Source organism: Aspergillus udagawae (genome assembly GCF_001078395.1).
Source record: "Aspergillus udagawae IFM 46973 DNA, scaffold_4, whole genome shotgun sequence".
NCBI lineage: Eukaryota > Fungi > Ascomycota > Eurotiomycetes > Eurotiales > Aspergillaceae > Aspergillus > Aspergillus udagawae.
Window position 1 is genome coordinate 53,818 of NW_025091267.1, and position 15,026 is coordinate 68,843.

At 51.9% G+C, this 15,026-nt stretch overlaps 4 protein-coding genes across 4 annotated transcripts; 2 read left to right on the top strand and 2 right to left on the bottom strand.

The window, feature by feature from the left end:
* Window positions 1-1,579: 1,579 nt before the first annotated feature.
* On the top strand, window positions 1,580-2,740 carry Aud_005381 (serine hydrolase domain-containing protein; the record flags this gene model as incomplete). The annotated part of the gene is made up of 1 exon (XM_043290310.1): window positions 1,580-2,740. The coding sequence occupies one exon, from the start codon at window positions 1,580-1,582 to the stop codon at window positions 2,738-2,740; it is 1,161 nt and encodes a 386-aa protein (XP_043146245.1).
* Window positions 2,741-2,804: 64 nt separating this feature from the next.
* On the bottom strand, window positions 2,805-4,386 carry Aud_005382 (T6SS phospholipase effector Tle1-like catalytic domain-containing protein; the record flags this gene model as incomplete). The annotated part of the gene is made up of 2 exons (XM_043290311.1): window positions 2,805-4,120; window positions 4,260-4,386. 2 exons carry the CDS (start codon window positions 4,384-4,386, stop codon window positions 2,805-2,807), a joined length of 1,443 nt encoding a protein of 480 aa, XP_043146246.1.
* Window positions 4,387-5,111: 725 nt separating this feature from the next.
* On the bottom strand, window positions 5,112-12,131 carry Aud_005383 (uncharacterized protein; the record flags this gene model as incomplete). The annotated part of the gene is made up of 3 exons (XM_043290312.1): window positions 5,112-9,607; window positions 9,686-11,949; window positions 12,022-12,131. The coding sequence occupies 3 exons, from the start codon at window positions 12,129-12,131 to the stop codon at window positions 5,112-5,114; spliced, it is 6,870 nt and encodes a 2,289-aa protein (XP_043146247.1).
* A 1,121-nt stretch (window positions 12,132-13,252) lies between these two features.
* On the top strand, window positions 13,253-14,256 carry Aud_005384 (putative AhpC/TSA family thioredoxin peroxidase; the record flags this gene model as incomplete). Its single annotated transcript, XM_043290313.1, has 3 exons — window positions 13,253-13,278; window positions 13,516-13,839; window positions 13,917-14,256. The coding sequence occupies 3 exons, from the start codon at window positions 13,253-13,255 to the stop codon at window positions 14,254-14,256; spliced, it is 690 nt and encodes a 229-aa protein (XP_043146248.1).
* Window positions 14,257-15,026: the final 770 nt, after the last annotated feature.

Here is a 15,026-nt window from a genome sequence, read left to right on the forward strand (position 1 = left end):
GCGAAGAGTCAGACCTGTCCTGAATGCGAAAGTCATGACAAAGTGCAAGAAGAAATCCGATTCCAACTGCATGCCTAGTGATAAATGCAATTGTAGGCATGGGATACCTAGCGGCCCTATTAGTCCTCCCGTCTGCTCTGGTGAGATGGAAGACGCCCGCCACCTAATGGTTCCACGCAAAGGCTTACATTAGGACCTGCTTCAATAGTTGCCACGTCTGGCGCTCCTGTCGCTCATTGGGTTTCAACGGAAGGTCTCCGCAATATACATGCGGGATCCTGCTTGCCGTTACCAGGACGCCAGGCGGGTAACTTTCTTCGATCGTTTGGAGACAACTCCGGAACGTTTCTATGAAGGACAGTGAAAGGCAGTTCTCTGGCGGAGACTCGAAAACAAGAAAGTATACCTTGACCCTAGGCATAGCACAGATAAAATACCCCCAGAGGGAATTGAGCGAGAAAAGAGGGCCATACTGTGGCGGGCTTCTCAGAATGTTCAACGTCTGGAATCCAGGCAGGCATAGATGAGAATATATCATACAGAAGAAACATATGTGATGTCGGAATTGCTCATGAAGCGCTTTCCTTAATGCCGAGTCCGGTTCGGTTCGGCAACACATCCCGCAAGACTTGCTGTTACAAATATTCCATTCATATGGCCAAATTGGCAGTTGCCTCGCTCCCGAAGGACCGGTCTAGAGATATCGCCAGGTCAGTTTGTATTTGTATCATTGATACAATATTTTATTGAATACCTCCCTACATAGGTCTTAAATCTTTGTTAACCACTGCCAACAAGTATGTGTTAAGATATGTTCGTTCTCATGTTGCATAAAAAATTGTGCAGTTCAGCCCTACATGCACCACCTGAATTCTTTTGGCTTTCCTCCATCAGATAGAGGGTACTGACACCGGACACCGCAAGACGTTAGAAATCCATCATCCTAACTGCTTGATGATAGCAGTTAACCAGCACACTCACCAGTGACGAGAGGTACAGCACAGTATGAAAACAGATTGGCTCCCCAGAGACATACTGTGTTTCTTGGCCTGTACAAAAGCCACGCTAATCTCCGACAGATTCTATTAAAAGCAATCCCCACTTGGCTGTATTGCAGCAAAGAATGTATGATATTTCAATGGATAATGAGTTACTGTAAAATACTGTATACCACACTAAGATGGTTTAGAAGCGGTGGGTGATCTGACGATCTGGCTTGATGCCCGCTACCTGACTTCCTTCGTACTCTACGATGTCGAAACCTGATAGTCCTGACCCATGAGTTTTAGTGAGGTCTAACTAGGATCTTAAATGACATGCACTATCCCTGGGGCCGAACTGAAAGCAGTATTGACATTGGACAGTTCGGGTACCCTAAACCATCTAAAATTTAGGGCCATGTACTTCAAAGCTGAAGTGCTGCGCCTCACAGGCAACAATGTTTCAGTCAGTCATAAGTTCGAATTTCCCACCCCTATTGAACGTTGTTTCCTTCATAACAGTTGACATATTTATCATCCACGCAGAACTATTCTCTCGTCTTCATTACCTTGATTGATTTCACAACTTTCAAACCACAATGAACCAAATTTATGGGACCTGTGAACCCGCTTTACACTCCGTGCGTGATCTTCTCCAACAGAGAATTGACTCAAGGGATGAACTGGGTGCATCCCTCTGTGTGAATGTCGATGGGAAAAATATACTCGACCTGTGGGGTGGCTACGCAGATGTGGCCCGGACTCGGCCTTGGCAGAAAGACACGATTACAGTGGTTTGGTCGTGCTCCAAGGTTGTCACCAACTTAGCAGCTCTCATTCTTGCCGATCGTGGTCTGCTTGATGTGAATGAGAAGGTGGCCACGTACTGGCCAGAGTTTGGAGCCAACGGCAAAGAGAATGTTACAGTGGCCCACATTCTCAGTCACTCTTCTGGAGTCCCCGCATGGGAGCTTCCTATAACTCTAGAAGAAATATATGACACGAAAAAGGCTACCGAGAAGCTTGCTGCTCAGGCCCCCTGGTGGACTCCGGGGGAGAGGAGCGGATACCATCTCACGAATCAAGGTCACCTTATCGGCGAAATCATTCGACGTATAACTGGCAAACGGCTTGAACAGTTCGTCGCCGACGAAATCGCAGGTCCCTTGGAAGCTGACTTTCAGTACGGAGTACCAGAAGAACATTGGCCACGCACAGCAGATGTCATCCCTCCTCCACCGCTGCCGGTCGGCGGGCTGGATCCGCAAAGTATTACAGCAAAAGCGATCGCGGGCTCCCCTTTTCCCGCTGAGGCTTCTATGACTCCAGGTTTCAGAAAAACCGTGTCCGGTGCGAACAATGGATTTTCCAATGCGCGCGCATTGGCCAGGATTGGATCTATAGTCTCTCGTGATGGCATTGTGGATGAGGATAAGCGCATCATCTCAGCCAGTACCGTTGAGAAAATGCTCACGGAGCAGATCAAGGGAACGGATATTGTCACCTTTGATTTCCTGCGATTTGGTCTTGGCGTGGCTCTGCCAGCACCGCAAACATGTGCCTGGATTCCTGAGGGACGAATTGGCTTCTGGGGGGGCTGGGGGGGATCAATGATCATCATGGACCGTGACCGACGCATGACTATCGCCTACGTGATGAACAACATGTCTGGTAGAGGCACTCTGGGTAATGACAACACCGAAGCCTATGTCAGAGAGATTTATAGGGTCATTGGTGGGCTGCGCTCCTCGTCTGCATAGATTCATAGATTTGTCTGCAGCAAATGCTTAATTAAGCCAAAAATGTGGTATTGAGAGCATGCCATTATTCCGTCTTGCCTGGCACTGTGGGCTGTTTTCTGATATATGTCTGTCGCACCGGATCCCCTTCATGCTCATGGATCACAAATTCGCCGCGCCCATACGCTGCAGGTGTTTTTGGAACATTCTTCCAACCTCCAGCTATGAGTCTGACCGGACGATAGGCGGGATTTGCCTCCATCCGACGCAAAGCAGAGACATGGACCACATCACTAGGCTGCATCTCCCGACACCTCCCGCGATGCAGCGGCCAGTGGATGGGCATCCACGTCCCATTTAGCTGTCTCTCCGCCCGGCGAATTGGCAGATACTCCATGATTCGCCACGCCAGCACGGAGGGGACGGACATCCCGGGCCCAAACTCAAGACGATCATGCAGCTGGCCTGTCGTGATGGATTCATCAAGATCCTTGTAGAACACATCGGGCGACTCCGGATCGGGGAGGCACCCCTCGCTTCTGAGCCTGTCCGGATCGAACCGCAGTCCGCACCGAGATGCCTCTTGGACCATCCAGACCAGCGGCGCATGGCTGAGCTGGTATTTCTTCTCTGTTGGCGCGCGCTGATATCCCCCACCGATGTCTGCATGGCCGCCAGGGAACCACACCTCTTGCACATCACAAATTGCATCATCATCATCCTCGTCCTCGGTCACATGGGTGACATGAGCTGCAGCACGATCATCCGCTGAACTGGAGGCTTCTCCCGGAGACTCTGGGGAAGAGGAATCCTCCGTACGCCGGTTGTGACGGACCGCTCGAGGCTTGTCTGCATTTCTAGGGCGCAACACAACAGGTTCAAATTTGGATCTGCGTTCATCGATACTCACCGCATGGCGCGTCATCAGAGCCGAGGAGCTCATATCATTATGGATCTCAAAGTCTGCAATGCTGTTGACGGTATCAAACAAGCCCACGAAGCGAGCCCTGACAATCGGGCGGCATAGTGTTTCCCGACAGTGAAGGAGGAAGTCAAACGCTTGGCCGCGCTGCCCAGTCTTTAGATATCGGGTCAGCTTCCACTTCGAAAAGGCATCCCAGATAAAGGGGATCATCTCTTCGTTGTCCGGACCCAGCAGACCAGCGCAATCCAGCATGTTGGCCAGGAAAAGAGCTGTATAGGCGCCGCGAGAGAAGCCGAAAATGTAGATCTCGGCCCCTGTTCGGTAGTGACGCATGAGGAACCGGTAGCCGCCGAGGACGTGCTGGTCGAATGACTTTCCCAACGCCTGGCTCAGTGTTTTGCTCTTGCCCAGGCGGCTGCTTTTCTTTAGCGTCATTGCTGCGAGTGAGCCGGGCGTTATCTCGGTGCCAATGCCCGCTGCGTGTGTTAGTTTGGATTGTTATGGGGGAGAGCGCAGTCGTACGTTGATAGTAGCACACTAATTTGGGTTGTAATTCGGATCAGACAAATGATGGCCTTCTAATGGAACAAAAAACATAACAAGGGAAAAACTGACATTGCTCATCCGTTCGTTCCAACATTCGACAAATCTTGAGGATATTCGTCTCCGTGCCATCAGCACGGAATGTGTTTCCTGTGCCATCAAAACACAGGACAATCTGGCGTCGTGATGTATCTGCCATAGCTACAGTATACGACAGGTAAGGATGCAATAAATGGCAGGACAGGGAAAAGCCAGTATTTCTGTTCTTATGTGTTGGAGTGTTCCGACATGAGTTGGCTGAGCCAGCCACCAGACATGGTCTTGCCGATCATATCGATCATGTCGATCACATCAGCTCAGGATTACGATTCACAGGACACTGTGAGACGGACTAGCAATTTTTGTGCACCACGACTGTCCAGCTTCAATGAAAACCGCTTGGATTGGAGCTTAACTAGCGCTCCGATCAGAGTAGGAAAGTTTTTAATGACGTGTCTCAGCCCTCCTCGGAGACGATCATCGCCTATAGTTCGAGGGATGCTAGCGATCTTCGCTGATCCTATCCCAGCCGGCGGGGGACAATCCATTCAGGAAGGCTCTATGACGATCCGACCTGCACTGCTCAAGCCGAGTCTTTCGGCGCCTCTGTCAGGGTGACTTCATGATAGACGCCTTCATTCTGGGTTTGCTTCACATTCTAGATTCATTTCTGGGTAATTAGGATTCCGATGCTCGAAGACATGAACCTCTTATTACATCTGGTGATAAAGCGCGAAGTGTACATCCAGAGGATGGATGCTACTTTGTTATAATCCTAGGTCTTGGTTATGATATATAATGCGGGTATAAGAGATATCTTGCAGAGGAACAAACCACGCGGGTATTATCGAAAAGCACCACATCGAATATAAAACCACATCGACTTCACACAATCCTCAAATATTTATTGAATTTCTTCTTTAAAGCCCCCAGCAGGACCGGCTTCGCCAAGTAATCATTCATCCCCGACGCCAAACATCGCTCCTGATCTCCCTGGATCGCCGACGCTGTAAGCGCGATAATGAGTATCCGCCTGACAGCGTCCATAGGATGCTGACGCAGACGCCGCGTGGCGTCATACCCGTCCATGACAGGCATCTGAACATCCATCAGGATCATGTGATATGGTTGGTCCCGGCTGGCTTGCCTCTGGATGCCCTCTACGGCTTCGAGGCCGTTGTTATAAGTGTCTATTTGGGCAAAACCTAGTTTTTTGAGGAACTGGACGGTGATCTTCTGGTTGATGAGATTGTCTTCCGCGATGCAGACGCGGAGATCCTCAAGGCGGATGTTAGATAGATCCAACAGTTCCAAGTGTGGCTGTCGATCGATCGCGCCCTGGCCGCCGTCGCTAGACCATGTCGGTGTCGTACGTCCTGAATCACCCGGGATCGCCTTGGGTAATGCGACTGAAAAGGAAACGGTTGTTCCGACATGCTCGGTGCTTTTGAGGTCGACTGTGCCGCCCATTAATTCCACCAGAAGTTTGCAAATACTGAGCCCTAGTCCCGTACCTCCAAAACGGCGCGCGGTACTGGCATCGGCTTGGGTGAAGGGTCTGAACAGCCGGGGGATGAGTGCAGCGGGGATGCCGATGCCAGTGTCGGCCACCCAGAAGGAAAGACGGACAGAGTCCTCGGATTCGTGTTCCGTGCGGGCTCCGATCGTGATGGACCCCTTTTCCGTAAATTTCAGACTGTTGCCTACCAGGTTTCCTAGGATCTGCCGTAGGCGCACCGGATCACCGCACACATGACGGGTTTCCTGGAGTTGAATGTCATGCACAAGGTGGACATCGCTCGACCTTGGCCCGTTCCTGGAGTCGGTCGGGATCGAGCGAACGACGTCCATTACCATTCTCTCGACGTCAAATGGGACAATGTGCAACTGCATCTTGTTGGCCTCGACTTTGGAGAAGTCGAGGATGTCATTGATCACAGCGAGGAGCAGGTTCGCTGACATGCGGATCGACTCGGCCATTTCCAACTGCGCCTCAGGCAGTGGACTGCTGAGCAACAGTTCCGAGTTGCCAATGACCCCGTTCAGAGGAGTCCGTAGCTCATGGGAGATATTGGCGAGGAAGCTGCTCTTGGCCTTAGCTGCCTCTTCGGCCAGTTTGGCATGATGCAGGGCCTCCGCCTTGGCCACATTTGCCTTTTGCTCGGCTGCCATCGCTTCCGCCAGGGCCTGCTTCTGCGCCTCAACCATGGATTGATTGATCGTGGACACGCGTTCGACTTCCTGGAGTGTCAGCGCATTGGAATAACTGATCCCGAGCTGCACCACGAGCAACTGCAAAACGACCCGCGTGCGATACGAGAAGGCGTTCGGTGGACCTTCCAGATACAGGACCACATTGGGTCCACTCTCGTCGCCACCGGGCGAAATGGGCAAGGCCATGACGGCTTTGCTGACCGGGTTCTGCGCAACCCAGGTTTCACTAACGTGGCTAAACCGCGGATCCTGCAGGACATCCGGCAAATACGCCGCTTCGCGGAAGCGTACGCAGTAATTGACAATGCTCTCGGCCACAAGATTGGAGTGGCGAATCGGTGTTGGAGGATTATGTACTTTGATATGTCCGGCCGCATTCCCACTGGCCGCTACCGCCCACCCGACCTTCTCCTCCTCGTTGGTGACAATGGCTGCTAGGGTAGCGACACCATGACAGCTTTGCATGATGATCTTGCACATGGTACGCAGCAGCTCATCCACCCGCAGAACGCTGGAAATCACCTGTGACGCTTCCAAGATGGAGGTGAGATCCAATATGTGGAGGGCACGGTCTGCCACGGCCTCTTCAACGCTGGAGGTGTCGTCGGTGTTGGTAGTGGTTACTCGTGGTCTAGTCGGTACGGCCATCTCTTCCGCGTCAGTTTGAGTGGCCGCCTCTCGTGCGTCCTTTACCCTTTGTTGCAGATCATGCGACTGCAGGATATGGTCAGCCACCCCGGTGGCTCCCATCTGCCGATAAAGAGTAACTGCCTCTTTGAGAGCGAGAGTGCCTAGTCGGGAAGAGCCCTCGCGGATCAGATGACCAGCCAACAGATGATGGACCAAGGCCTCTTCAAAAATAAAACCATGGGTCGAAGCATGATCTAAAGCCTCTTGGTAGAGACGTAGAGCCGCGGCTTGATCACCTTCCATCTCTGCGATCTGGGCGCCGAGCATCTTAGACCAGGCCAGATAGTTCACATCCGAAACAGCCTGCCATTGTTCGATCCTTCGCCTGAAATACCTCAGCATCCTCGCCATGCCGACCATGTCTTCCTTCAGAGCGGGATCGAGCGACCACCTGTCTACGTCCGAGGCCGGCTGCGGGTGACCTGCGCGATATGTGGACTCGAGCTGCTCCTGCTTCCGGACCCATACGGATCCAGCTAGAGAAAGGGAATGGAAGAACATAAGGAACCTCGTGTCCCGTGCAGACCATACAGCATTGATCTTTTTGAGGCAGGAATTTCCCAGCGCAACCGCGCGGCCGTAGTGCCCATAAAGGAATAATGGAGCCATTTCCATGCTTTCATAGAGCATGAGGGGACGGTCGCTGTTCTTGATCGTTGTCACCAGCCAATGCTTGTAGGCGGTCGAGCTGTGCTCCTCGCAGCTCATCACCCCCATAGGGTCGTGCGTGAAAGTCTTCCCTTGCAGAGCACGGCAGACCTGGCATATTGCCATAAGGATCGTGCCGCCGGGGGTATCTGACTGCCAGTGAGGAATGTCTTCACAACTGGAAACACAAAAGTTCTCCAGCTCCGCTAGGTTTTCAGAGGCAAAGAATTTCGCGGTGGCCAGAAACCCATAATTCAAGATCGTTGCAATCCGGTCACCGGCGCGGATGGCAAAATCTAAGGCGCCCTCCAATTGGCCAATCGACGACTGGACGGGATGTTTGATATGACCAACAAAGGTCGAGTATAAGGCGATACCACGTCCCATGGTATGTGGATCTTTCCATTGCTCAATCAGCGCCAAGGCGAGGTCCCCACAATGGCTGGCGAAGGAAATGGCATTGTCCCGAGAAATCGCAATCACAGCCAATTGCAAGAGTCCCATGCCGGCCTGAGGAAACGTACCGCGAGTGAGATAGGTATCGACCATGACCAGCGTCATTTGATAGAAGGTCAGCGTGTCGGACCAGAATGCCGCCCGGGTGGCCTCTACGAGAACCGCACCGGCAGCAGCCAAATGGGGATGCTCCACAGGGGTCTTTTCGGCGATGCCCTCCGAGTCGATCGCTGTTATGGCGTCGCGCATGCGTCGGAATTGATTGTCGCATTTCGCGAACGTCGGGTCCTCATCGATATCAAGACCCAAAGTCATGAGGCACGCTTTCAGCGCCTGGAAAGCATCGGTCGAGTTGCCTTGCTGCGCAAGCATGCGCGACTGCAAGATCCACGCCGGGGCCTTGTCCACCGCGCTGCGCGCATTAGAGAGGATGGACTGCAGCAAGCGATTAGCTTCGGCATGCTGTCCTTGGTACAGGTAGCACTCCGCAGCGGCGGTGAATATGTGCAGCGTCTCGTCATAGCTCACATCCTCGGAGTTGTCATCCCACATGTTATCCTGAAGCAGGACGATGCAACACGCATACGAGTCAATGGCGGTTGAGCGGTAGCCGGTCTCATTGGCGGCTTTCGCATGGTCCACTAAAAACTTGCGGAAAGGCTGTCTTCTCGTCACGCAGCGTTTGATGACCGGGGCGGATTCAATGATGGCCGATGCCAGCATGTTGCGGTACTTGTCATCGTGGGAATAATACTGGAACAGCACTTGTGCTTTAATGAAGTTCACGTAGTCTTTGGCTTTTGTGTGGAACGAGGCTGCAATGTGCATATAACGGTTATACGTGAAAGAGAAGACGTCATGGTGCTTTGTGGGTGCGATCACGTAGGCTTCCATGGCGGGCTGAAGAGCTTGGATCATCTCCACCTCGGGCAAGCCTGCTTGAGGAGCCGTGTTATCGCCGCTGTAAAGCCTCCGCACCAGTTGAAAGGAGAAGGTCATTCCCACAGAGGATGCCCAGGCCAGGATTGACTTGGTGACAGGCGGTAAGCTGTTTAAACGAATGACCAAGAAATCATCGAGCACGGCCTCGTGGTAGTCGTCTGCCTTGAAATGATCCGATATGCGGCGAAGATCAAACGACCACGATCCTTCCTGGTAGTCATACCAGACGAATTTCTGTCGGTAGCAAACGCTCAACATTTCTCGGATATAGAAAGGGTTCCCACCAGTCCGGGATTGAATGAGCGCCCCCAAGGGCCAAATCAGAGGGACGGAGAGGTAGAGGGTATTCGCGACATATTCCATCACGCTGTCTTCGTTGAGTGGGGAGAGGGTGATAGTCGTAATGCCCACATCTCTTCCCTTTCGGAACCCTGCTGGTTTAATGAGTATAGGTCTAGTTGGAATAAAATATTAAAAAAAGGAAAGAGGAAAAGGTTCGGGAAAGCTACCTTCATTGGTACAAAGATCTAAGATATGGTTGGTCATTTCCGAGCAGGCACTCTCAGGCCGGTAAGCCAGAATAACCACCATTCGGATCCTGGCAGAGATGATCTGAGCAACAAGCTCCAACGACTCTTTGTCCGCAAAGTGGACGTCATCCAAGCAGAGACACAGCGGTTTGTATCGCGAGAAGGCTCGCAAAATATCCAGCAAGGTCCGGACGAGCGGCAAGGACTTGGTAGAGGATCCTGTCCGAAGGAACTCTTGGGAGCTCGGAGTCCCGGTGTGACGGGAGGAGGATGGGACTGCGGCTGTAGCACGCTTCGACACCTGGTCTGGCAAATCGGGACCCGATCCTAGAAGAAATTTCGGAAGGCCCAGAACCTTGTGTAGAGTGTTCCACGCAGACCCTATATGATTCCTCAACATCGGCAGGAAGCTAGGCTCAATAGTATTCTCCGAGAACGCCTGCTCGAACAGGCTGGAAAATAGTTGCAGAATCGGTCGCAACCGCTCTTTGGCGGCAGGATCGAACCGAGAACTGGCAAAGAAGCCTCGTTGTCTGGCTTCAATCTGCACGGATGTGATCAGCCGGGTCTTGCCCAAGCCAGCGCCTCCCTCGATGGTGATCAGCTCGCATCGTCCCTTCGGCACCATCATGCGATGCGCGGCTGTCCTCCCGGCACTGTCGCTGGATCGGGAGCTTCCCTCCACACTGGCGCTGTCAATCGATGGGGTCGACAGTCGCTTATCTGCCGTCTTGGCGTCCGACGCCCCTGCTGCGGATTCGATGCTCTCGAACGAACCATGGCGCGAGTCGGCAGGCGACCGCATACGGGCCGTATTGGCTGGATACGACCGGCGCACGCCGCTTGTGGAGGCCAGCAAGTTGGAAAAGCCGTCCATCGCGTTGTGGCCATCCTCGTCGCCGGGGGTGTCGCTAGGGAAGGCCAACGCATCGAACGTGGCGAATTGACCCTCCGGCAGCGACGACAGCTGTAGCCCTTTTCCGGTCTGGTACATCTGATTTGTACGGTCCAGAATCTCCACAATGGCATTTCGCTCCTGTGTCCGGCCCACCATGATGCGTGGCAGGGTGAAGAACGGAGACACATCCTTGCTACCAATTTTCCAGTTCTCGACTTCTGCGGCAGTAGCTGCTCTTCCCTCATCGTTGTCCTCATCATCGGGCTCTTTGGCAGCCAGTAGCCTCCGCAACTCCACGAGGTCATGTCGCAGACCACTCACGGAATGGTACCGCTCCGAGACGTTCTTGGCGGTTGCTTTGGCGATTACTTGCGCGACGAGGTCCGGAACATCCGGCCGCAAGCTCGATACCAGAGGAAGTTCCTCTCCCAACACCGCTCTGATGATTTCCATGGGGGTCCTCCCGCAAAACGGGGTCTCCTGGACAAGAGCGCTCCACAGGAGGATGCCCAGGGAGTAGATATCGGCTCGACTGTCGGGCTGAATGGGCGTCCGACCAGTTTGCTCCGGGCTCATGTATGGTATCCTGGCCGTAACACCGTCCTGGTTGGCAAGAGTGGACCAGGTTGCATTCGACAGATCGGAGTGGTAACGCCTCAGACCAGCTCCAAGATGGATCAGCTTAACCTTCCCGGTCTCTTCGCTGAAGTGAAAGGCATCCGCCCGGATCTCCCCATGGACAATCTGCTGGCTATGGAGGATTTTGATGCACTCCGCGGCGCCGATGGCAAAATCTAGAAAGGTGGACAGTGGCATCGGCTCGTTCCGATTGCGCCGCACTGAAATCACACCATCATCATCATCATCATCGTCCTCGTCCTTGCTGTGATCATGGTCCTCGTCACTTCCATCCACCTCGAGAACGTCGCGATACCACGTCGTGCTGTAGTCCACGTATTTCAACAAGTCATTCGGCCCGGGGCTCTCGTAGATGCAGACCACCAGCGGTGGGTCGCTCTCCTGATCGCGACCGGGTAATCGCTTCACCTCCAGGGGCCGCAGGAGACAGTTGTAGTGGGGATCGGCCACAGCGGCCAGCCTCCGGTACTCCTCCTGAGCTTTTTCTTCCTGATCCGGGCTCTCAGAAATACGCGCCACCACTTCCATCGCACTCTCCCGACCTTTGTCCGCAACCGCGGTACGACCGTCATCCGCGTCGCGCGGCGGCGCGACAACATTTGCGCCATTGTTGTGTTGTTCGAGAGATGACACGCTTCGAGGACGGACGGGCAGAACATGACACGACCTAGTGGTGTCGACGAGGTGTTTTGTGCCGAAAGTATGCCTATGTGTCGCAGGATTAGCACGTGATCTAATTTTGCCTTACAGACGACAACAATCCAAGTAGCTAACGCACCATACGCCATAGCTGGAACGAAATTGCCTCGACTCGTCCCAGCTATAGCCAGGCAGCCGTTGCAGCCTCTCCAGAAGACCGATAGGAGGCTGTTGAGCCTCTCGGTGCATCACTGCGATTGCGCGGGTACCGGGTTGGCCTGGGGGTTGACGGAAGATTAAGCGGATAAAAGGATTATCACGTGGGTAGATTAATTGCCGATCTCATCATCATTTGCGTTCCTGGCTACGTTGACTGGAAGATCAAAAGCATATCGTCCAACGGAACCACTGATAATTAAAGTAATGGAGGAAAGAAATAGGACAAGGTGAGGAGTTACCCAGCAATCCAGCAAACTGCAAGATGGTCAGGTGGTCAGGTATATTTGATGGTGCGACGTAGGACCACGAACAAAAAGGAAAAAAGGAGGCAGCAAAAACATGGAAGATGGGCAGCAGCAGCAGCAGTCACTGTGGCAGATGGCAGATGGCAGATGGCCGATGGCCCGAAAGTCTGGATGATGGAAAAGGCGCTAAGCCCAAGTGGAGCTCGGGAAGTTAAAGCAATCTGACGAAAACCGGTTTTGGCTGCTCCCTTCCATGTATGGGGAATCAAAAGTTTTTGCAGGCATGGTTCTTGTTTTACAACCTTTTTACTTTTCAATGGCATTGTTGTCTTCTTATTGAGTATGTTTTTAAGCTAGGTGAACTAGAATACATATCAATGACTATAATAAGGACTATATCTGATTGTCTGCAGGTTGAATGGCCCCCCCGCAAAGTGAATCTGACAAGACCAATTTATGACGTCAAAATCTGAAAAAACTTTACAGCGCTAACCCGTTCCTGGGACAAGCATGGGGAAGTGGAATTCCCATCATTTTATTGGCTGCAGTATTTGTCTAGACAACAGAACAGGCACAAACATTTTGAGCAAATCCAACAATAATAATACCCCTGGTTAGCTCTGGCAAGGTCCAGAACCCTCTCTCCTCTTCCCCTCTCCCGCTTGCTCTCTCTCTAGCTCTACTCCCTCACAATCTCCCTCCCTCCCTCCTCTCTCTGACTATCTAACTATCTGACTAACTTGTGACCTTATGTCATGTCTCCAAACTTGGTCTTCTCAAATATCAACTTAGCCCGGTCCCTAGCTATTATTGAATAACCAGTCATTGATCTTGGGCATATTTTTGTACTTTTCTAATCGCAGAGACTCGACCGCGGGCTTTGAAACGTATCAAGTCCCGCTCACAATGCCTGAGGAAGTGGCATACAAGCCGTAAGATACCCACCCTTCCATGTTTTATTCTGATGATCCGTGCTTGTTTCTGTGATCTTATATGTTTTCATGTCTCCCCTTTTTCCCTCTTCTATTTTTCCCTTTCTTTTTCCATGTGTGCCCTGTTTGTTTATGTTTGGTTATCATTGGGCTTTGATAAGATGCCGATCCGCAATGACTAGTCAATACGTTGCCAGTCCCTTTGACAATTCTACCTGACTATGCGTCGATCTACAGACTCCGCCTGGGATCCAAAGCCCCCAACTTCCAAGCCGACACCACCATCGGTCGTATCGACTTCTATGAGTGGATAGGCAACGACTGGGTCATCCTCTTCTCCCACCCGGAAGACTACACCCCCGTTTGCACCACCGAACTGGCAGACCTGGCCAAACACCAGTCCGATTTCGCCAAGCGCGGCGTCAAGCTGATCGGCCTGTCAGCCAATTCGATCGAGTCGCACGATGGTTGGATCAACGACATCACCGAGCTCGCCGGCTGTTCGTTGACGTTCCCTGTCATTGGGGATGAGGATCGCAGGATCGCCCATACTTATGATATGTGAGTTTGATTCTCTTCTCTCTCGTCTGCCGCCCCTGTCGGGGCCCCATCACTAACCAAGTCTTGACCTGGAACAGGCTCGACCACCAAGACACCACCAACGTCGACGCCCGCGGCATCGCCTACACGATCCGCTCCGTTTTCATCATCGATCCCAATAAGGTCATCCGCCTCATCCAAGCCTATCCGGCCTCCACAGGCCGGAGCACCACTGAGCTGCTCCGTGTCGTGGATTCCCTGCTTGCCGCCGACAAGTACTGCGTCAACACTCCCGCCAACTGGGAGCCCGGTGATGATGTAGTCGTTCCCGCGGGTGTCGCCGACGAGGAGGCGCAGGTCAAGTTTCCAAATATGCAAACTGTGAAGCCGTATTTGCGGTTCACACCGTTGGCTAAGGAGCATATTGTTCCGCATTAGGTGTTATCCTTCCACTGTAGGCATTATGTCTGATTTCTTTCTCCGATGACTCAGACCGATAAGAAGTGAATTCTGCTACGTGAGACAGATGCTCGAGGCTTCAGCTGGAACAAATGTCATTCATAGGCGTAATAGTATGATTCCATTTCTGTCTATGTTCCAAAGCTATAACTAGCGGCATAAGGGAACTTTCCCTGTGTCGACACTCATTCACTCACTCTATCTATAAATAACTCTACCACTTGATTATCCGTCTTCAGTTTGAATTTATTGCTTTTAATGGGGCTGTTGCATAGTATTCCTGATGTTACTGGTTTGGGTTGCTTTTGGTTGGCCGACACTATCTGATCCCACCATGTGGATTATGGATCGATCCACAGGTTTGCGAAAAATAGTATTCCACTGTAGCTAGTCAGGTGACCACCATTATTACTACCTACGTTTCTAGTATGATAGCCACATTAGTGATCTTGTATGTTTATTCAATAATGTGATAATTAGTTATATCAATATTATTACTTATTAAATAAGCTAAAACCAGTTTAATTACAGTTCTAGCGTGGACCACCGGAGCTAAGATGAAAAAGGTTGTTTGGATATAGAGACATATATATATATATATATATGCCTAACCATGAGTGTCTTGACCTGGACCGGTAGGAATATTAAATGCAACACAACCTAGATGTTTCATAGTAGATTTAAGGCTTAGCAACGTGGCAGTGTATAAGCATGAAGGAAGCGTGCAAGTCATTCAACACCTCTATATG